Below are 24132 nucleotides of genomic sequence, written 5' to 3' on the forward strand. Positions count from 1 at the left end.
TTGTCCAGAGAAACTATTTCAGAGAGTTATAAAGAAATTATTTGGAAGATTTGGTGTTTTATATGGAGGAAGATGGAGCTTTTTGCTGTGTTTTTGTTCCTGCTATACGGTAAGATATTTTTCCTCTCTTCAAGCTGAACTTTATTCATCTGATCTTTATTTTTTTTCCTTCTTCACAGTCAGTAAAATAATTACCAGGTACAACTAAGGCCACAGCAATGTTTTAAAATGTAGGTCCTTGGTCTTTGTCATAAAAAAATTTGATTCTTTCAAGTTTATTGTGAAGTCATTTTCAGAATCAGCAGAAAATATGGCAAATAGAGTCTCTTTATGGTAAATACATCATCCAGAGACATACAGCATCACTGTAGCATCATGTCCTTGCAGAAGCTTAATAACAAATAGGGTCAAAGTAAAAATTAAATCTCTACTGTAACAAGTTCTGGCACGGCTGATTGACAGTAGATTACAAACTGCCTCTCAGTGAGCTGAATGTAGCCGTTCTCAGTAAAAACCGAAAACTGTTTAGTGGATCATTCTGCCTCAGAGATGCACAAATGAATCTTTTTTGCTGTTTTTATTTTCCCTCATTCGTAGATAATATTATTAATCCTGGTCTGCAGTTATCAGCAGCTCTGTGTAGCTCAGGTTTCTCTTGGGGTCACAGTTTCCTTTTGTCATGGTTACAACACTGGATTAGGATTACAGGAGCAATGTTAGAGTGGTTCTGCTCTGACAGACACTTTGTGTTAATGTTGTCCATGTTTACTCCACTTCAGCACCACCTACATGCAGGGCTCCACAGGGTTTCATTCTGGGGTCACTTTTATTTCCATTGGGTCTGTTATAAGGAAGCATCATATTTATTTTGGTGGTTAAGCAAACCCAACTGCAGTGAGACTTCTGTGTGGTTTGATTGTGATGTGATTCTCTTTAGTGACACAACCTTCTTACATAATTACATAATAATAATCATAATTTTACATTCTGGCTTTTTCTGCTCCAGAATAATGATGCATGTCTCACATCAATGACATAAAAGTCACATAAAATGCAACATGACCGTTTTGACTGCAGATTCTTTGAAAACAATCAGATATGTATCTGAATTAGTGTCACTCATTCAGATACAGTGTTGGATTGAGTGACTCAGATCAGATTTTTATGGGGGTGAAATAATAGAAACTGAGCCATTAAGACTGCCATGAAAAAGCCACATACAGGCAACATGTCAGTAAAAAAAGAGGATTTAAGTCGTATTTGCCTGCTGTGTGATCGTAGCCTGTCTTGGGCTCTGGTCTCTCTTTCATGTCTGCAGCTTGTTCAGATTGTTACAGCTCAACTCTTAACAAGACCTCATAGGTTTGAACCAATTTAAAATATATTCTGTGATTCTATCGGTTACAGAATATAGTTTAAAACCCTCTTACTGACTTATAAATATCCAAAGAAGAGTTGTATGCATGTTAGCCTGAACAAGTGCAGACATTCAGACCTGAAGCTGTTAATAACGGCTCTACTTCATGTGAAGTGGAGACAAATTATAGTTGACTAAAAGTTTAATTTCAAAGATCTACATGTTGTTAGCAGGTGATTCTGTCATCCTCAGTTATATATAGTATTATTCAAATATGAAGAAATGCAGGATTATTGTAAATAATTAACTTGCTGAAATTGTGAAAATGATCCTTTTCTGTTTTTCAGTCTTCATAACATTGAAAAAGCACTTAGAGATACAGAGAACTGGGACACAGTTTGATCAATAATAAATTAAATATTCAATAGACTGCATGTCTTTGGTTTAAATGTATTTATTTTAATAAACTGATTTAAAACTTGTCCTTTATTTGTCTTCCAGCCTCTCAGGATTCTTTGGCTGTGACAGTGGAGGTTCAGGAGGGGGAACCGTCTGTCATTCTGCCCTGTCAGATCAGCCATAAATTACAAGACATTGTTACAGTGAAATGGAGTCGCTTTGATCTCAATCCCAACACTGTCCATCAACGGGACGTAGCAGATGTCCTACGTGGACAAAATCAGGTTTTCAGAGGAAGAACTTCAATGATACCTGATGCTCTGGACTCTGGTGACTTCAGCCTCACTCTGAGAAAACCTCAACTTTTAGACAGCGGCATCTACATCTGCAGCATGACTGAGAATCAGGAGGAAACAGCTCTGTCTGGCGTTCAGCTGCATGTCAAAGGTCAGCTACCTTTCACTCCTCCCAGTTATTAAAACCAGTTGTTTCCTGGTTTGTAATGTCTAATAAATAATCTTGGTTAAATATGGTCACTCAGCAACCATTGAGCTGATTTATGGTCAGGGTTTTGGCAAATAATTTTCATTAAATAAAAAACATATCCGAGTAAAAAAATATGTTTTACAGAACAGTGATAAAGTCATCAAGCTGACTGAACTATGTCTCCTAAAACATTTTATTTTTCTATAGATTTTTTTTGGTGTTCAATAATTATTCAATGACAGATATCCTGTCCTGATAATCATCCTGTAGTTGTCAGATAAACTAATTCAGCTGTCAGAGTCTTCATCATCTATTAGTTAAATATCTCATCACTTCCTTATTTGTGGATTCAACTTATTTTTGCTGAAATGTATCAGATTCTACTGGTGGGAACTTATTACATGGAGGCATCAGCAGTAAAGATAACTGATATAAACTCCAGCTCCTCCCAATGGCATTTATTTACAGTCCAATTAGATTCTAGTTGTGATAGAAAACAAAGAAAGCAGGTTTATCTAACGAGATCCAGCTAATGATATTAAGTTACTGACTTCAGACTCATTTTGAGCAGAACCTGAACAGGGTGGAATAAAAGAGAAGAATATTGGATTTTACCATGTTGGGGGAAAAGCCTAAAGCAACACTGTAGGCAGGGAGCCCAGTCTTACCTAAGATACCTGGTAGTTTAGCTAGGCTTAGTGTGAAAGATTATATAAATTAGGTAATGGAGCTGTTCAACTTCCAGCTTAGGGCAGCAGAGCCTCTCTGTGCTGTTCAGTCTCCAGTGACCAGCATGTTGAAATAACATGTTCAGGTTGACAAAGTGTGCCGTATTTTCCGCACCTAAAAACCTTCAATTTCCTCAAAAGCCGACAGTGCGCCTTATAATCCGGTGCCCCTTATATATGGACCAATATTGAGCCACAACAGGTCTAGCAACTACGGTAAGCAGCCGCCGACTACATTTTCCCCGTAGAAGAAGTGCGTGGTGCATTCTGGGATAGTTGTCAGAACGCTGGTTTGTTAATAAAGTTTGATAATACATTTAAAGCCAGGGGGGCCGAGGGGCGGGGGAAGAGAGACAGAGACTTTTTTTTTCCAAATAACTTTATTTAAATGAAATTAGTATACATCAAAACAACATAATGAAGTATACAACACAGTACAACAGCCAAGCAACACAGCCAGGGGTGATTAGATAAGAACATGCAAAGATGTACATATTGAGATTGTCCTTTGAGTCATTTGTAGAGTTTGTTATTGATTTGATATATAGTGAGAGACAGAGACTGCGGCGGCAGCGTGTCGGTTGGTCTGTGTTACCCAGAAAGCAGTTGGGCAAAATATCACAACACCAACACCGTGAGTGAAACAATGACTCAGGCAGATTACTATTTAAAGTACTTGGGGGCGAGTTATTTATAAATGTAGATGTGTAATAAGAGTACGGACCAAATTCTTAAGAGTCTAGTCTATGTGCCTTATATATGAAAAAAAGTTTTAAAATAGGCCATTCATTGAAGGTGCAGAAAATACGGTAATCTACGGTGGCCGACAGGTGCAAATGCGCACCAAAAGAGAAAACATGCAAACAAAAGAAAAGACACACCCCCGAATCAAATGCAGCAAACAAAAAAGAAAACACCCCCGAATCAAATGCAGCAAACAAAAAAGAAAACACCCCCGAATTAGAAAACACCCCCGAATCAAATGCAGCAAACAAAAAAGAAAACACCCCCGAATTAGAAAACACCCCCGAATGAAATGCAGCAAACAAAAAGTGTTGAAAACGGAAGTGCTCCAGACCACTATGGGGAGTCTAACAAAAAATAGCTGTGTCCAAATTCAGGCTCTGCATCCTTTAAAGCGGGTGTTCAGAAAAGCAGCAATGGCGACAAAATAATTTTTGCTGTATTACACTTAAAATTACACAAATTTATTTTTTACAATGTTTTTAGGCGAGAATGTAGATGTATAGATCTGAAATATCTGCTCGGTTCATTAATAAATCACCTACTTCCAATATTGCTCCGACGTTTTCGGAGATGTCTTCTCCCGCTGCATTAACAGCCAGCTTCACTCGCAAGTTGTCAGCTGGCCGGGCGCTCCATGTAGATATTAATAAAGTATTTAATTTATTCCTGAGCAAATGGGTTTGACTGATTAAAGTTAAGCCTTCAAACATAGTTTATTAATGTCTTACTACCTGAGATCTGGAGAGTATTTGAAAATGAATAATATCCCTTGTATACATTAAACATTTTAGAATCAGACAGATTTTCTTTTTACTATGGAACAACCTTTATTACAAAAGGTGAAGAATAATACAGAAATGGGCTCTTTGCACCTCAGCTTCCGCGTTCGGGGTAAAGCGGCTCGATTGTTTCCGATCCAATACAAATATCATTTACATTAGGTGCTGCAGGGCTTGGCCAAGGTTTGTACATCGATCCGAAGCCCCAACAAGTCAGCTGGAGAAAGGTTTTAAGATGTTCGCCTCGTTATACATTCACTGACACGAAGGTGAGTTTTACTTAAACTTTGTGGCTAACATTAACGTTAGCTTATGCTAGTAGGCAATATTCTCGGACATTGTTCTTGTAAAATGTGCTATTTAAGTATCTAAACATTCTAACGGACAATGTATTTATCTTATTTTCAAGTATATTATGTGTTTATTGTCGTTAGTGTCACAGACTAACGGGGAGGTTCCGGTTCGGACTTTTTACTTCCGAAGCCTGACGGAGCTCAACAAGCCTCATAGCTTAACAGTAGCGCAGATCTGGTGTCAGAGATCTGGTTCAGCTGTTCAGGTTCAAAGTTGCTGCTTTTAGAAAAATATGACCGTGTTGCTTCATGTCTCCCTGTTATTTCATTTTATTACCTTTGCATGTTTCTTGTGAAGAGCTCAGATAGGACGGTGTTTACAGCAGGATGTACAGGCGGATCAGTCGCTCGGCTGTCTGGCTCTGGTCTGCTCTCTGGTTCCCATAAACTCTTTCAGGCTGAATATAGAAGTGATTCCATGGAAATGACTCAGGGAGGCTCCTTTATTTATCATCCGTATCCCCGGTAGTTTTAGGCTGATCCGGAGTGAAGTGAAGGCTGCAAACTTTGCTGTGCGGCGTTAGCTGGTAGCGACAGATATTTACAAGCCATCTTATTAATTCAGGATCGCTTGGAAATTAACGAAAACTTAAAAGCCCATTATATTAGGAAGACAACAATGTTAATAGTATTGTTTTTTTGCATCTGAAATACGACTTAGTCTTTTCTACCAGTCATGGTAACTCAAAGCGGAAAAAAGTGAGCCGCATTAGCTCCTGGAGATGTGACGTCAACGCCTTAGGTGCAAAGAGCCCATAAAGAGTAAAAAACAACCGAGTCCGTTTTTTTTCCTTCGCTGCTCTGTGCTTCACGTTGTCACGGTTGCTAAGCAACATAACGCCGAGATGGAGGCTAGGCAGCTAGCCGGAGGCTACAGCTTCTCTCTTCTGGTCGTCCATATTCGTGGCCTTCGAAGGACCCGTCTTCTGTAGATCGGGCCGTTTCTCACATAGACATAATAAAAGGACAGACGCCTAATGAACCGCTCTCGTCTTATCAATACATACTTATATAAGTATACAAACATAAATAAATAATCATTAATACTGAATAATATACATTAGGCTATGCATGATTATGCACGCACACACACACACACACACACACACACACACATATATATATATATATATATATATATATATATATATATATATATATATATATATATATATATATATATATATATATATATATAATGTTTTCCAGCCTACGAGTTCTGGTTTAAGAGTGATTCAGCAGCTGAGATTGGGTCCAAAATCCGATACGAGATTCATCCGTGCTGTGCAGTGAATCTGTCTCTCCCTTCTTCCTCACGTCGTAGGAAACCTTCAAAACAAAAACGGGACATTTTCGAGTTATCTTACGTTGACTGAGTTAAATAATTAAATAATAGCCATTGTCATCTGTGTAAACTTTGCTGGTGAATGTTATGATTTTTATAATATTGTTTCATTTCTATAGTAGGCTCTTGTATCAGATAATCTAAATGTTGGAGAATGACTTAAACATTTTAAGATTTACGGAATCTCGGTTAGCTGTCAGAGCGGGGGCTGAACACCAAGCACTATAGCTAGCATTAGCTGGTATTTCGCCAGTGGACATAAATACAGTATAGTAATATTCTAATCACAAAAATACACAGTAATATGTCCATCTTACTTGCGAAAAGTCTGTCGAGCCCTCACGTCAGTAGTCCGTCGATCCGATCAACAATATTCCGCAGTGCTGAAGGCATCTTCTGCTGTTTTGGTTGAGCAAAGCAAAGTGTATTTGCGCCGGAGCAGCCAATCGTGGGGGGGAGGGTGTACTCTTTTATTATGTCTATGCTTCGAAGGATCAGTTTCTCAGGGCCCTTGAAAGGATGCAGAGCCTGAATTTGGACACAGCTATTTTTTGTTAGACTCCCCATAGTGGTCTGGAGCACTTCCGTTTTCAACACTTTTTGTTTGCTGCATTTCATTCGGGGGTGTTTTCTAATTCGGGGGTGTTTTCTAATTCGGGGGTGTTTTCTAATTCGGGGGTGTTTTCTTTTTTGTTTGCTGCATTTAATTCGGGGGTGTTTTCTAATTCGGGGGTGTTTTCTAATTCGGGGGTGTTTTCTTTTTTGTTTGCTGCATTTAATTCGGGGGTGTTTTCTAATTCGGGGGTGTTTTCTTTTTTGTTTGCTGCATTTAATTCGGGGGTGTTTTCTAATTCGGGGGTGTTTTCTTTTTTGTTTGCTGCATTTGATTCGGGGGTGTTTTCTAATTCGGGGGTGTTTTCTTTTTTGTTTGCTGCATTTGATTCGGGGGGGTGTCTTTTCTTTTGTTTGCATGTTTTCTCTTTTGCTGCGCATTTGCACCTGTCGGCCACCGTAGTAATCTCCACACTCCAGTTGTACCAAATGTACTAACTGGAAGGGAACAAATTAAGAGTTTAATCAAAAAGAAACAGCATGGTTGTTGACTATCAGTGGTAGTCAAAAGGAATCCAGTAAATAATAATCAATATTGATGATGATAATATCACTCCAGTGCTTACAGTAAGCTGGGCTGGAAGGGAAATTTTCTGTTAGCGTTGACCATCATTTCCAAAGGGCTACATATTGTTATCTTATCTAGTGTTATTCACATAAGAATTGATGTGATGAATTTGTGAAAATGATCCTTTTTCTGGACTTCATTAACTGTCTGGAGTTTTTTCCTGTTGCTTTATAACACTGCAAAAAGTAGTAATATAGAGAACTGGGAGCCGGTTGGGTTATATGATTAACTGATTAAAAGAAAAAAGTTTCTAATGTTTAAATTTATTAATTTTGACATGCTGATTTAAAACATTTATTCTCTCTATTTGTCCTTCCAGCCTCTCAGGATTCTTTAGATGTGACTCTGGATGTTTATCAGGGGGATTCATCTGTTGTTCTGCCCTGCAAGAACAGCCAGTTATCAGAAGGGATTCTCATCGTGAAATGGAGTCGCTTTGACCTCAACCCCAACACTGTCCATCAACGGGGAGAAGGAGACGACCTACAAGCTCAAAATGGACTCTTCAGTGGACGAACATCAATGAGGTCTGATGCTGTAGATGTTGGTGATTTCAGCCTCACTCTGAGAGAACCTCAACCTCTAGACAGCGGTGTCTACATCTGCAGCCTTCGTCAGGAGACGGAAGAAAAAATGCTGACGGGCATTCAGCTGAATGTCAAAGGTCAGCTAATTTGGTGTATACACACACACACACACACACACACGCACACGCACACCCCCCCACACACACACACAGTATATATCCAAAGTATTGTGTAATCCACAATGTGGGTCATAATCAATAATTGAATTCAGATGTTTCAATCACTTCCTTGGTTGCAGATATAAAATCCAGCATGTAAACATTCAGGTTATAACCAACATTAGCAACAAGACGCTCTGAGAAGTTCAGTGGATTCTAAAGTGGCATCTTGACAGGATCTAATTCAGTTTATTTATTTATATATATATATATATTGTGTTTTCTACAAAAACAAATAATTTTAATTCAGTCAAACATACATTCCAATTAATTCTGGATATTAAACAGTTCATTAAGTTCAGCTTATTATTCAAATTAGTTTAAACATTTTCTTTCTAAGGAAACCCAGCAGATTACATCAAGTTACTGACAGGATGAATCCTGTGGAATGAGTCTGAGATATTCTCTCTGTTAAATGTTTTACTTTAGTGATAAACTGAAAGTGACTAAGAATGACAGACAGCAATATGTACCGATGTTAAAAGATCAGCAATCTAAATGTTTACAACACAAGTCTGGATGTCCAGATATGAGTTTTGATATGGATGTTATGAACAACACATCATGATTTTCTTATGATTCTCCACTCTTGATGGTTTATGCTTCAGTTTTTGGTAACACTTTATTTGAAGGGAGGTGAATAAGACTGTCATGACACTTTCATAAACATGTCATAACACCTGTCATGAACATGAATAAGCCTTCATGAATATTTATGACTGTTGTCATAAAGCGTCGTTCTGTAAATTATGACACGTTTAATACAAAGTTGACATTATTCAAAATGTCTTTGTTATGACAACTTGACATTAACCAATAAATCATTACTGTTCAAACTTTACCTTTAATAACATAAAGTTACCTAATTTTTAAAGTAAAATCAGTAATTATTTTATAACAAATTTATATCAGTAATGATTTCTTGGTTAATGTCAAGTTGTCATAACAACGGCATTTTGAATAATGTCAACTTTGTATTAAAAGTGTCATAATTTACCGAATGACGCTTTATGACAACAGTCATAAATATTCATGAAGGCTTATTCATGTTCATGACATGTGTTATGTCATGTTTATGACAATGTCATGACAGTCTTATTCACCTCCCTTCAAATAAAGTGTTACCCAGTTTTTTTATGTCTTCCTGAGATTGTGAGCTAAAGGGCTTTGCTGGACACCAGCATGATCACACAGGGTGAAACTGGTTGTATTCATCCTGAAGTGACATTAGAGATGTTTGCTGAATGTGTTGAGTCAGTTTTCACTCTATTATTGAGTGGTTTGGAGAAGTCTGGACTAAAGTCATGAGTCTTAGGATCGAGTCAGACTGGAGTCACAAATTATAAAACTGTGAAATTGACTTTCACACTAAAATCTCCTGGCTGGACTTCAGTTTGAACCCTGATATCTTACAACAAGCAGAAGGTTTGTTACAATGAAAACTCACCTAATGCATAACTGTGCATCCTCACTTTTTACCAATATATTCTCAACCTGTTATCAAGTTTTGTCAGGTTTGCTTTACTGTGTGATTCCCCACTTGAAAGGAATAGTCTCTACTATGAAACTTTTAACTGGTTTTCACTCAAAGAGCCTTCAATTTAGCTGATCCATCTTTATTGTTTATGACGGTCACCATGGTGATGTGATGTAGCCTTTCACCCATAGGTAAAAAACCTCAGAAGAAAGGTCAGCAGAGAGGAGTGGCTGCCTGGCATTTCACCAGAACAGTTATTACAACATGCATGCTGTATCTTCAGGTGTGATGCATCATAAACATGTCACACTTCAGTAACTGTTAAAAATGTATTTATTTTCCACATGCAAATTTGTAAGATATAAATTGCCAGCTACAATGAAATACATTGTTGTTCAGATGATCCTCATTATTTTTGAGTGATCATTTACATATTTCTTTAATCAGTTAAAGATTTATTAATTTGCAGCTTAACTCCTCATTATTCCCAAATCTAACAAAATTGAAAAGAAAAATATACATTTTTGTTAGGAAAACCAATTGGTCAAAAACCTAGAGAGGTAACAATATCTAATTTTCATAACATACTTAAAGCTGCAGTGACTTTTATTTAAAAAATGTTTTTCTACATATTTGTTAAAACTGTCATCATGTCATGACAGTTTAAGACAGATAATCTGAAAAGATCACCTCCTCTACCTCCTCCCTGTGCTGCTGTCATCTGCAGAAATCAGAAACAACCAATCAGAGCCAGGAGGAAGGTCTTAGCGCTGTCAGTCAAGCTCATGAATGCGCTGCTCAATCTGCTAATGGTGGAGGAACAATTTACTGTTACAGGAAAACAGTTTAACTCAGGGCTGTCAAACTCCAGTCCTGAAGGGCCACAGTCCTGCAGTTTTTATTTAATGAAAAGATTCACTGAAACATAACATGGTACCAGTTAACCTGTTGGTTCCTTTCAAGTTCTGCATCCAATCAGAACTCAAAATCCCAGATTGACTCCAGTCTGAATCCTGAACCTGAGAAGAAGAAAAAATGAGATGGAAAACACAAACTGACCGACAGACATGTAACAGGTTAAGCAACTTGATTTGTATTTTAAGTTAGTTAAAAGTTTAGGACTCAACTCAAGACTGAAATGTCTTGATGTCAAACCCGACCTGAGACTATCATGTATTTACTTGGATGGACAGAAAAAAGAAATTAATCCAATATTTTGGTGAAGCTTCAAGTAAAACAGGTTACTGATTTTGAATACCTGATAACAATTAAGGATAATAGATTTTCCTTGAACTCTATGCAGATTATTACTTCAAGTCAAGATGGTAAGTTTTTACCTTGAAACAACTGGAAGCTTCACTGCCAGTAAACACACATTGATCATAGATTATAAATTACTTACGGAGTGTTTTGTCCTGAAAAGCTGATCAGACAATTAAGATTAGCTCTAAACAATTCTTACTTTATGATAAATACGTACATAAGAAAGTCATCAGGTCTATAAAGATTCTTATTTATTCAGTAATTCAGCTTTTTTCCATCTGGCAGAAGATAAAATTTTCTGGTCTGAAAAAACTGCGATGAAAAACATTTTTTAATTTTTAGATGTAACTTTTTAAAGAAGGAAATAATGAAATATCTCAGTTTCTTTCCAGACATGAATATCTCTATGTATGTTTTTGTTTGGAATTATGTACTTTGCTGATTTATTGATGCTACAAGTTTTGTACATTTTAGGATTTCAATTTATCTACATTTATAGTCAAAGTATTTTATTGTCAATCACATCTATTAGAATCAAGATTACGTCTCTTGCCATCCCTTTAAGCTAAAAACTCAGCTGTCATACAATTAAACAGAAGGTTTTTAGAACCCATTAAAAAAACAAAGTTGGAGTTGCATTATAAAATATAACTTATCTTCATAACATTTTGTGTTATGAAGATGAAGAAATCATGACTCTCTTCCTCTCCCAGGTTTATTTGGGTTTTCACAGCCAAAATGCCCTGCAAGGTGGACAGTGAATTATCCAACCTTATTTTACCTTTTCTAGTCATGAGTGGATTGAATTTGCTACATAAATTTTACTGAAAAATTATTTGTCTTTTGGATCAACACTTTAACTGAATTAAGTTCCTAAAATGTAACTATTTGGACAAAACTTTCTGACATGAGGCTTTTTACTTCAACTAAATGACTAAAAGGAAAGTAGAAAAGAGAAACAAAATGTGACCAGCAGGGGGAGATTCTTTATGCACAAGATGAACCGGAACACAAACTGAATGCACAAGATTTTATTAACAATTTTCTTAAAATATTTCTCTTTTTAAAAACATGGCTTCAGGCATAATACTCGGTCCCTGAACATAAAGGTATGAGGTGAGGACAAATTCATTTATTAAAAAAGAAAATAAAGAAGAAAAAAAAGAAAGCAAACACATTAGTAATTTCAATAATGCACAACAAATACAAAATGTGAAAGAAAAACACTTCAAGCAGTGGAACAAATTGTTGTCATTCAGTTTCAAATGCCTCAACAGGCCAGAGGAGTCATGCCACACAGCCTGTCCAACAGCAACAGGTTAACAGGTTTAGTCGAGAGCAGCCAGGTAAAATAAATTAAAATCTAATAGGTAGCTTAGCCAGGAGTGGAAACACAGCCTGAACAGGAGGGAGCAGATCAGCAGGTCAGGACTAGTTGGAAGCTGCAACAACCTGCAGCTGCAGCCGCAGAGCAACGCTGCAGAAACACAGCAGGTGCAGCACCTAAAACCAACCATAATCCCAGCCAGAGATTGCAAAAATACCACTTATGATCTCAGATGAGCAGATCAAGAACACAAGCCAACATGTAGCAGGGGAAACAAAGACACACACACCTTGATTGATGCTTCACACACACCTTGATTGATGCTTCACACACACCTTGATTGATGCTTCACACACACCTTGATGCTTCACACACACCTTGATGCTTCACACAGACCTTGATTGATGCTTCACACACACCTTGATTGATGCTTCACACACACCTTGATTGATGCTTCACACACACCTTGATGCTTCACACACACCTTGATTGATGCTTCACACACACCTTGATGCTTCACACACACCTTGATGCTTCACACACACCTTGATGCTTCACACACACCTTGATTGATGCTTCACACACACCTTGATTGATGCTTCACACACACCTTGATGCTTCACACACACCTTGATTGATGCTTCACACACACCTTGCAGTGCCTGTCCAACTATGAAGGTATCTGCCACCAATCAGCAGTGAGCTTCTGACTGCATCAGAGTGGGGAGGGTGGAAAACCATCCACCACAAAAAGAAACAAATGATCTCAGAATAGAAAAATATCTCATCTCTAACTGGTCTTTGTTTTTCCATAGAGATTTTTCCAACTTGGGCCAAAATTTTCCTGGCTCTGCTGATTCTACTTCCTGTTTCTGGAGGCCTTTTATTTCATTTCCGACATTATTTCATATCAGGTGAGTTCCTCTTACATCAGTATCAGTACTAATGTCCAACATGCTGAGGTTTTCTGAGTTTTCCTGAGACAGATTGTGAACATTTCAGACAATGACGCCTGTATTGATACAGAAAGATGAAGGAAGCTTCATAGTCGTGGTTTCATTGTTTACGGTTATGGATAAAATGCTGAGTTTTCCTGGTTTCTATGGTCAGGAGCTGAACCCACATGAACTCAATATACGTTTGTGGGTGAATGAGAATAGAAATAATCTACAAGTTTATAATAGGAAGTACTGCAGAACTACACAAAATGGTTGAATTATCCGTCTTGTTATGAAGATAAATAAATCATGGCGTTCCTCCTCCCATCAACAGTCTCCAGGTTCACCTGGTTTTTCTGAGCCAAAATGGAAAAACCCACTGGGAAAACTTATAAAAGTTTCCACAATGCTTTGATTTATGGCATTTTGTTTCACTATAACTATTATAACTATTATAACTATAATCCTGCTGATCATAACAGAAATTCTAAATTGGAAACATTTATTACAGGCGTCCAGATCAGGTTTTTGCCCCCAAATCAGAGTCTTTATTTTGAGTATTGGCCGATACAGAGTCCCAACCTGATACTTAAAAAAATTCATTGAAAAAATAAAGAACAGAGAAACCGAATAAACCGAATAAACTTACATATATAGACGATCCGTGAAAGAGATTTAACAATCGATTCCGATTGAGTCTGAAATTACGTAATGTCAAACAACGTGGTAGATAAAACATTAAAACATTAAAGTTACACATAAATATTTTCATTGTTTTTTTATTTTATTTTCTCTACCATTGTACATCATAAAATGCTTTAAGCTGCTGCTGTTTCTGGCAAAAGAAAGACAAATGTCTGATTAGTTGGCCTGCAGCTTCAGACCAGCAAACGTTTCTATGATTCACTGAATGATTTATGTTTGTAAGGTTGATGCACTGCAGCACAAAACCTTCAAATGCAATAATGATGAAATAATTACTAATAATTGAAAACTAGAATGTAAGACTTTTCTAACATCAACCTTAGCCTTGTAGGGTCGATTCCATAAAAGGACAAACTGAAATTCCCAGATCCAGAGTTCTGATGAGTTTCTGTCTGTCCTGCTGAATATTCCTGCTGTTTCTCATCCACTAAACATAAATCAAACCCACATTACAGGATGATGATATGAAGTCATTGAAACTTTTTCTCTACTTTGGATCCATCAGTAACTGTTTTTATCTCCAGTTAGTAGGAAACAACAGTAATGCAGTTATCAGGTGGTTAAAAAGTACAAATATATTCATAACCATGTGGATGATAGTGAATCTTTTCTTCTGAGTCTTTGAGAGGAAGTTTAGATCACATGGATCCTCTGTCAGCATCTGGTCACTAAATCCTGAGCTCCACTTTGTGACTGAGGTGTTTTTCTCCTGGATTATCACTGAGGCTCCATCACTGTGAACATCAACATCATCAGTTCTGCTGCTGTCAGTGCAGCTCATCTGTTTGTTTCTCAGTCTACAGGGTGGAGGTGGATTCAGGAGAGGAGTCTGTTCTGCTGCCATTTAAAACTGCAGCCTGTCTGCCTGAAGGAGTCAGAGTGAGGTGGAGACACAACAATCGCAAAGTGGTCTACGTTAATGACGGGGACTTAGATTGGTATCAACATTGGCTTTATAAAGACAGAACAGAGATTAAAGAGAAATCAAAATTTGGAGACTTCAGTTTGACCCTGAAGAAACCAACAAGCAGAGACACAGGAACCTACAGCTGCACCGTCTACAAAGACTCATCAGATGAAATCCTGACCATGAAGCAGGTGCTGCTGAAGGTCAAAGGTCAGTACTGTAAATATAGGCTACATTTTATCTCTGATAATATCTCCATTAAAGAATAATGAGGATAAATGTTATAGAAATATAATCTATAATAATAAAGAAAATGATGTAATAAATAATGGCAGGACTATTCACAATAGATGTTATGAAATAAAAGTAAATTTCTGGGTTTTATTTAAAATTATTAACTATTTAAACTACCAGCTTCCATCTTTTCATCCATCTGTTGTTCCTACCAACTTATCCATTCAGGATGATGATAGGTACTTTTTCTCAAACCTATATAAAAGAACCACAGACAACGTATATGAATTTTATGGCCAGGCTTTTGCAAAAGGAGAAAACTCCGTCAACCGCTTCTCCAAGCTGTTCACAGAGCATTCTGCCCTCCTTCCGCGTGAGCCCCTGTTTTTATTGTCAAGGGGGCAGTCAGGAAAAACAACAGAGGTCGTAAAACTTCTAACCCAAACATCTAGCAACTCAGTTCCAGGTGTGATATCTGATCTACGGTCTGAGCCCGGATCAAATCTCGGTCAAACTGTTAACAAGACAACATACGACTGCACACAGGCAGTTAGGAGGTATTCTAGTTGATAAGAATTTAAGGTCTGAGAAACACAGAGTTAACTGTTTCACATGAAGATGAACAGACAGTCCTGACCTCCAGGTCAGTTCATACACACATAAGGAAGAGAACACTTTAAACAGAACGATCTATAGACTGAATGTGAACTAAAGTAATAACAAAATGATAATACCGAAACTTCTCTAACAGATGACACTGAGGTTTTGGTTCCTAGAACCACTGGGTGAGGAGGGTTCAGCATAAACTGGTCACCAGTTCATCACAGGACAGGTGGAACCAGAATAATCTGTATAAAATGACTAAACTTTAATGTTTCAGTTTAGTTTCTTATCAAAGGGATAAAATTATAAACATATAGAAACAATTATTTATGTCTGTGGATTTATTTCAGTAACTTGTTATAAAACAGTAACTTCTCTTTAATCATATTCTAACTTTCTCCTCTCCTCCATCCAGCTGGTCCTGACTCTCTCATCATATCCATAGACTTTGGTTCAGGATTCAGTGGCTACGCCTTCAATGTTAAACCCAGACAGGAAGGAGGAGAGACCCAGATAAAGAGATGGAGTAATGGACTTGGACTAGACACCCCAAAGACTCCAACCTGCATCCTGTTTGATGAACATGAAGAATTTATGAAGTTTGGTTATGAAGCTAAAACAGCATTTAATAATATGAGAGGAAGAGAAGCTGAGAAACATTATTTCTTTGAAAACATCAAGTCGTGGATCCTTAACATAGTAAGTAAAAGTAAAGAACTACAGAAAAATCTTCTTCTTTCTTGGATCCTATCATGTTTTCTATGAACACACCAGCCTTCTCATTTTGAAACTGTCACTATTTGAATTATCTAACATTTTAAATCTGACATGTAGATAGTGTTAAGGAAATAAATAAGTCTTACCAAAGGTGAAACCCTGAGTCAATCAAGAACAAAATGCATTTTGATTATTATTTTATCAAGAAATTAACCAAAGAATAGGAGCAATGACTCCCCTCACTAGTCCAGGGAAGTGAAAAACGATGAAAGTTCATCACTTTTAATATCCACCAGCCTCTAACAGAGATGGGAGGAAAAGAGAGAATCCCAGAGATGTGAAGTTTTAGTTTTTTCACAACTCTGATATTTGGACCTGCAGACTGATGGTTCAAACCCAGTTCAGAAATATCATTTATTATGTGTTTCCAGCGAGCTGCTCCACATGAAGGATGCTTTATAGCTATGATTGATTGATTGATTGATTGATTGATTGATTGATTGATTGATTGATTGAAATAAAACAAAGTTTGACATAACAGTTCCTCCCTTTGGTCCTATGATGGATCACCTTAAACAAACTTTGTGTTTTCTGGAGATACATAACATATGAATATAAAAACTGTAACATATAAAAATTCCAAAGCAAAAGAAAAAACAAACTTCAGTAAAATAAGTTCCTGTAGAAAAGGCCATTCTTCAAACATAATTAACAGTAAAAGTGATTAATGCAATATATATAAAATAAATACAACATGATGGTAAGAAGTTGAGGATTAAGAATCATCACAAGCAAATTGTTCAGGAGTTTCTTCAGGTTCCAATAAAAACATATTCAAGCAAACTTAAGGAGACTCAGGTACAATAATTAAACATTTTAATTTACTGTTTCAAAATTCAACAAAGCTGCACCAGATGGAATCTGAAGGTGAGGAAAAAACATGTTTAAGGCACTAATAAAGTTATTTTCTTAAAGGAACAAATGGACACACACTGATTGGTCTACAGGAAAACACTGAACTCCTAAGGACTCCTATTGGAGCTAATATGACACTGAAAGTTAAGAAAACGACTAATGTCAGAATAAACTTAATGATTTTATAGTAAGTAGTTCCAACTATGTTTTATTAACTCCATCAGGTAGTTCACAGCAGATTCAACCACCTGATGCTTCAACACTTTGATGCAAACAGAACAGAGACTCTACTGAAGAAGCTTCATCATCTTCCAGGAGATGATCAGGGAAAACCCAATGAAGCATTCCTGTCATCTTTAGACATGATATTCCAAATCATTCACTCCTATCCAACCTGCAATAACTGTCCAGTTTGAAACTGGTGTGACCGTGAAGGTGAACTTCCATCTCTGCATGACAACACATCTGTTGAACACACAAACCTCACCAATCTTGGTGGGAGCATCAAAGGTCAGCATCAGGTCAAGAGCAGGAGCTTGACTATAAACCCTGCTAGAAAAAATGATGTCAGTTCATTCAAATTCAGACATAGCCTATAAATATTTTACCTAAGATTGAAAAGAAACACTTCCATGTTCAGTGTGCAGTTCCAATGAAAAACAACCAGGAAATAGAAATAAAATCCTTATTTTAAAAGAAGAGTATTAAAAAAAACAGTGAACACAAGCAGTATTTTTTCCTTATTCAATTCAAACCCCCCATTTGTTTGTGTTTTTTATTCACTAAACAATGTTCCTATCACTATTGTTATTAAAATGATTTAACTTCAAACCCTTTAACAGGAATCTGAGCCTCACTTGTTTTCCTCCTGACATGGCAGCACTAAATAGGGAAACAAGGCTTTAATTTGTTCACTACCATTGAGACGAACATTCACTAGAAGAATGAATCCCTTTGAAGGAAAACTTCCCTGTGTTGTTTCTGAAAGGCTGACATGACAGAGAAAACCTTCATGCTTGACTGAAAAACTGAGTGAACAATTTACTGTCCATCTTTCCTCTGAAACAACTTTAGTTGCAAACCAAACAAACAAACTGCTTTTGTTCTTCCCCCTAATTTTTCTTTCTGAAGTGTTGAAAATTACATGAGCAACAATACTTCAGATTCTTATTCTATTAAAATTTAATATGCACTAAATTAAGTACCTTTTCTGAAATAGTCTTTGTCATTTTAGATTATTATGAAAATCATAGTAATAGGAAAACCATTTATTCTCACAGACCAAGTTATATAGAGAGGTGAGGTTTAAAAATAACAATTCTTCTTTTATCTACAGCTTCCTGCTTCCTAAGGCGTCTTTCTCTCAGGCTTCGTACAAAAATAAAACTCTCTGACCCTGAACCAAACCCGGTTTAAAGGAGTTTCACTAAGGGAGAAAAAATCCTCCCCAAAACCTTCGTTATCAGATTTGATTCTTCCCAGTAATTAATCCAGTTTGTTTCTTTTCCCATAACTTTCTCTTCTCAAACCCTGAACAGTTATCACTACAAAATCTCTACTGAATAATTTCATAACCATAAATTGTTGGAACAATCTTATCATTTCATAAATGCTTCAACAATCACCTTACAGATCCTTTAACCTCACAGTTATCAAGTTTAATAAAATCCATGTAAACTTTGAAATGACTTGAGGTTGAAGACATTTGACCTTTTTCTACACAAATGGAAAAGGCTGAACAAAAACAGCAAAAACTTTGCAGTAAATGAAATACTTGTTATAAAAGACTTTTATTTTAGAACTATTTTGGCATTCATAAATCAAATCTACATAAGTTTTGTAGAAAAATAGCTGTTTTCTTTTCAATTATAAACATCATCTATGTTACACTGCAAAACATTTGGAAGTGATTTAACTTGGAAAATGAAAGCTCATCTGCTGCTTTGAAAACGTGATTCAAGTCAACAAGAAATATTTATTGGTTTTAACTTAGAAATTAAAAGTTTATGAAGTTGATTCAACAAAAGACAAGATGTCCAAACATTGTTTTTTTAGTTAATTTATCCTGATTGTGAGTTTTAGCTTCAATTCAACTAAACAACGACTTCACAACATGCAACAAAAACTTTTCTCTATTACTTCACTCACATTATCAAGTCAAAATAATTACTTATTTACTTCAGAATAATTTAAACTCCAGTTTCAAAATGAATGAACTTCATTTCTGACCTGGTAAATGTTTTTATTAAACTTCACAATGATTTCTACTCAAACATTCAGTGAGAACCAGGACATTGTCTTCAGGCTTTAAAATAAACATTTTCCTTTCCAACATAAAGTCAGATCAATGTAACACGTCCATCTCACTCAGAGCAACACAGGAAACAAAAAGCATTCTGGGAAATAGTTCCCACTTTAGTCTTTTTCTTCATTCAGTTTTTAAACTCACTCAAAAACTGGTTTATTCAACTCTTGGATTTTAGACTAAAGAGTCAACACAACTTATCACTCTAAGTTTATCTTTCTTTAACTCACATTTAAGTTCAAAATCTAAAACTCGTTAAATTCATTTAATTCAAAAGTAAGAGATGGTAGATGCAACTAAATGCAGCTCAAACGTTTTACAGAATCTTAGTTTGCAAACTTCTGCATGTCTTAAATAATATTTCTCATCAGATTTTTTCCCGTGATGACAATCACAATGTCCACTTTACTTTACACAACATAAATCCACAAGCATTTTGGTAAATCTGTTACATCAAAGAGTTTAAACCTGAAATTGCTCTTTATACTAAACGCTAATAAAATCATCATTCATCTCCTTTCAGTGCCACATATAACATAATCCAATAGCATTTTGAGAGATTGCTCAAAAATTAATTTGTTCTGAGCATGACTGTATTTTAGTTTGCTAACCCTGTGATCCTTTTTAAAGATTCAGCTCATGAAGAGGGAGTTCATGTGTTTTTCTTTTTCTTTATGCAAATTCCTTGCTCAAAATAAAAGGCTCAGAACTCAGAATCTGCCCAAGGTAACATCAAATTTACACAACCTTCCTGGTTTGATGAATTTGATAAATTAATCTTTATAAATGAATCTTTATATAGTTAATCTTTATATAAAGGGAAAATTACTGGACTTTAGATAGTTTGAGGCTCCTGTTCAGACTCTGAGTTGGGATTTTATTTGTTTCTTTTCTCATTTCAGTCCCTTGTAGTTTTTCTAGTTATGTTTATGCTGGTTATTTCTTCCTCTAGGTAAAGTTATTTATTTAGTGTCAGAGTCTACTTCTGCCCTTCTTAGTGCTTCTGGTCATTCTAGTGTGAGGATTATGTGTGTTTTGTTTTATCAATTCAGTCTCATGTCTGTCAGTTACTTCATAGTTTCTTCTTCTCTCACTAGTTTTATGTTTCTGTCAGAGCCCAGCTTAACATCAGCTGATAGCCCCGGGTTCTCAGACAACAAGGAGGGAAACAGTAACAACACCAAGGGAGGACAATTCAGTTAGTTAGCTTTTTTTTTCCTCCCCAACGGAATAAAATGCTCCGTTTTCTTTCTTTGTGCAAAAACAACAATAAAAATATTAAAATGTCCAAATCAGAATAAACTAAAATCGTCCAAGAGGGCCAACATCCACAAAATCCAGTGAGGACGGCGAATCCTGCGCTCCGTCCAGCCTGTAGTCGCGGCCCCAGCGCCGCCGCCTCCTGTGGTCGTTCCAGCCACTCTAGTTGCTCCGCTGCCGTCCTGTTGGGACAAAAACACCTGGCCAGGAGAGCGATCGCTGAACAGCGGATGTTTTATCTGTCCCAGCGAGGGTCCCTGCAGACAATCAGTGGAAACGTTACTTACTGACCAGGGCAGAGTCCCCCTCTGCCCGCTGACGGTCCGACACGTCGTTCCCACTGATTGTATCCTCTGCTGCCAACCACTGGCTCGTTCGGGGTCGCAGTCCTCCGTCACGAACCTTCCTGGATTCCCCTTTTTCTTCTGTCTCCCCAACGCGAAGTCCTCTGCCTTTTAAAAGCCACTGCCAGCGTCTTGCAGGTTCCAGGTATGCTGCCCACGGCCACGCCCACCCCGCGCAGGTGACTGGAATCAGCTATTAGTTCTCGGAGTCCACAGTGAATAAAAAACAAAACATGCAGCGAAAACACTCAAAAACCACACTTCAAAAGTAAAAACAAATTTCCACTGCGTGACATTTCTTCAGAGTTAGAATAATTTTCTGCTTCCCTGTTTTCTCTCTCTCCATCCTCTCCATCCTCTCCATCCTCTCCATCCTCTCCATCCTCTCCATCCTCTCCATCCTCTCCATCCTCTCCATCCTCACTCCTCTACTCACCCCCACAATCAGCTACATCATCAGATCAGGTCTATTCTTCACTCTTTCTACCTCACAGCTGATCAACTCCTCATTTCCTGTCACCAATCATCAATCCTTCACCAAATGCTCGGCCCACTTTGTCACAAGCCTTTTGTCCTTTCTTGTTAAAACATTATATTTGTTTTGTATTCTTATTAATACATAAATGAAGTGTTTTATAGACTAGTATGTTTCAGCTTAATTTGTTCATATTAATTCATATTAACAGCAGAGTTAGAGCACCAAAAGATCACAACATTTTAACACTGAAGTTAGTCTCAGTTGTTGTCTGAATCTCTGTCACAGTTTCATCAATCACTAAAATTTAATCAAGAAAAATCCAAGTTTTTACTGTTTTGTCGACACACCATAACATTAAAACTTAAACATAATCTTGCTGATATTATTGGCATTTCTAATTTAAATTCTCACTCCTGTTTCTATGAATGAACTTAATTACTCAAATACATTCATATATTTATGTATTTATGTTGTTAATAATACATTCATATATTTATGTATTTATGTTGTTAATAATACATTCATATATTTTTATGTTATTCATAATTTGTCTTCCTATGATGTTGAGATCTTAAAAACCTTTTTATCAATGTTCAGTTTGCCTTATTCTACATCTACACTGAGTTAATTCTTTAAACTCTTTTTCTTTACCAAAGCCTTTACAATGTTTTTGATTATACTTTTATGTTTATGATCTAATTCGCTTCGTTCTGTAACAAGTTTGGAAAATCTGTCCCAGCATTCCTTAGTTTGTCCATGTTCACCAGAACCTCCAGGACTGGAGGAGGTCCGATCTTTTCTCTGAGCCTCGGCTCGACTCTGCACAGCTTCAAACTCTGTCAGCTCCACATCCAGTCCCGGGGGATTCTGGGTTTCTGACTCAGACATGAACATTTAAAATATTAGAAAACTTAATTATGAAAAAAACTCACTAAAACAGAATCGCTCCACAGACAGTTTGTGCACAAACATCACTCATACACACTCATTCCCTCACATTTATTTGCAAAATCATTTATGCAGAAACTGAAAAATTAAGTTTGTTTCCCCCTTTTTACTATTTAGACCTAAATTTGCATCTGAGATTTACCAAAAACTTTTTGTCACCCATGTTTTGTTTGTAGACTGGCCAAGCAGGAAACTGTGGAACCGAACAGAATCCCTGTTTAAAATGCAGGTGGATTTGCTGGCCAAGCATCCACACCGTTCCACAAATTTCCAGATCTCCAGAATTCAGTTAGGACTCTCTGTTCATGCATGCAAGCTATACAGGCCCAAAATGCTGTTCTGATTGCAGACTTGATAGTGAACTGTCAGGGAAAGTATCAGGGCAAATCGAATCCGGATTCTTATTATACAGCTGGAACGTCTTCCAAGCCGGGTTCCTTCCTTAACTTCACGGCGTAGAAGGAGCAAAGACACACCTGGACTCCCTATTGAAGGGAATCCCCAAAATTCAACATAGTAGAAAAGTTTAAACAAATGAAATTTCCTATAAGCCTCCCAAAAGTCAACCAAGCAGATAAACAATGCACCTTTTGCAGTGATTACCCAAAACACTGACTCTTTCCCTGAGGTCACACCAACAGCCTAAAGTTATTTACTTTTAGAAATTACAAAATTAAAACTGTTTCACCGGAGCACAAAAACGTCGGATATGGATTACTGACCATGCAGAGATTCGAAAACACATTTTCCAGACTGATTAGGAGAAACATATCACAATCTCTGCTCAGTCAGAATTCTGCCTCCACCACTTTAGACACCAAGTTGTTAAGGAAATAAATAAGTTTTACTTCAGGTGAAACCCTGAGTCAATCAAGAACAAAATGCATTTTGATTATTATTTTATCAAGAAATTAACCAAAGAATAGGAGCAATGACTCCCCTCACTAGTCCAGGGAAGTGAAAAAAGATGAAAGTTCATCACTTTTAATATCCACCAGCCTCTAACAGAGATGGGAGAAAAAGAGAGAATCCCAGAGATGAGAAGTTTTAGTTTTTTCACATCTCTGATATTTGGACCTGCAGACTGAGACCTGATGGTTCAAACCCAGTTCAGAAATATCCTTTATTATGTTCCCAGCGAGCTGCTCCACATGAAGGATGCTTTATAGCTATGATTGATTGATTGATTGATTGATTGATTGATTGATTGATTGATTGATTGATTGATTGATTGATTGATTGAAATAAAACAAAGTTTAACATAATAGGTTTTACCACTGGGTCCCTATAAATATAGATATTAATTAATATCTCTTTCATTTCAGTCTAATAGGTTTTGTCTTTTTTCCCACTGCTGATCTTTATTCAACATTAATCTGACAGGAAGTGGGGAAAGACAAGCAGCAAAGGTAGCGAGGACTCAGACTCATGTTCATATCGAGGTCTTTAACCTGCCTAGGGGGCGCCACTGCGCCAGGTGACGCCATTAGTTTAATAGTTTCTGAACAGAAAAAGCAGAACTTATACCTAAGGTGTCATAAGAAAAAATCCATAGGAATCATACGAAACGTGAACATATGCCCAAAATCCAA

General features: G+C 36.9%; 1 protein-coding gene across 1 annotated transcript in view; it reads left to right on the forward strand.

The window, feature by feature from the left end:
* LOC106908850 (heat shock 70 kDa protein 12A-like) overlaps positions 1-24132 on the forward strand; it is a 43366-nt gene continuing 19234 nt past the window's right edge. Inside the window, exons 1-7 of the mRNA XM_088002874.1 lie at positions 1-109; positions 1859-2203; positions 7694-8038; positions 13002-13100; positions 14626-14946; positions 15989-16256; positions 22899-22914. Coding sequence (XP_087859000.1) covers positions 73-109; positions 1859-2203; positions 7694-8038; positions 13002-13100; positions 14626-14946; positions 15989-16256; positions 22899-22914 — 1431 coding nt within the window. The 5' untranslated portion in view covers positions 1-72. The remainder of the gene's footprint in view (positions 110-1858; positions 2204-7693; positions 8039-13001; positions 13101-14625; positions 14947-15988; positions 16257-22898; positions 22915-24132) is intronic.

Source organism: Poecilia mexicana, unplaced genomic scaffold (assembly GCF_051168715.1).
Source record: "Poecilia mexicana isolate PSO_F unplaced genomic scaffold, ASM5116871v1 scaffold_2, whole genome shotgun sequence".
Taxonomy (NCBI): domain Eukaryota; kingdom Metazoa; phylum Chordata; class Actinopteri; order Cyprinodontiformes; family Poeciliidae; genus Poecilia; species Poecilia mexicana.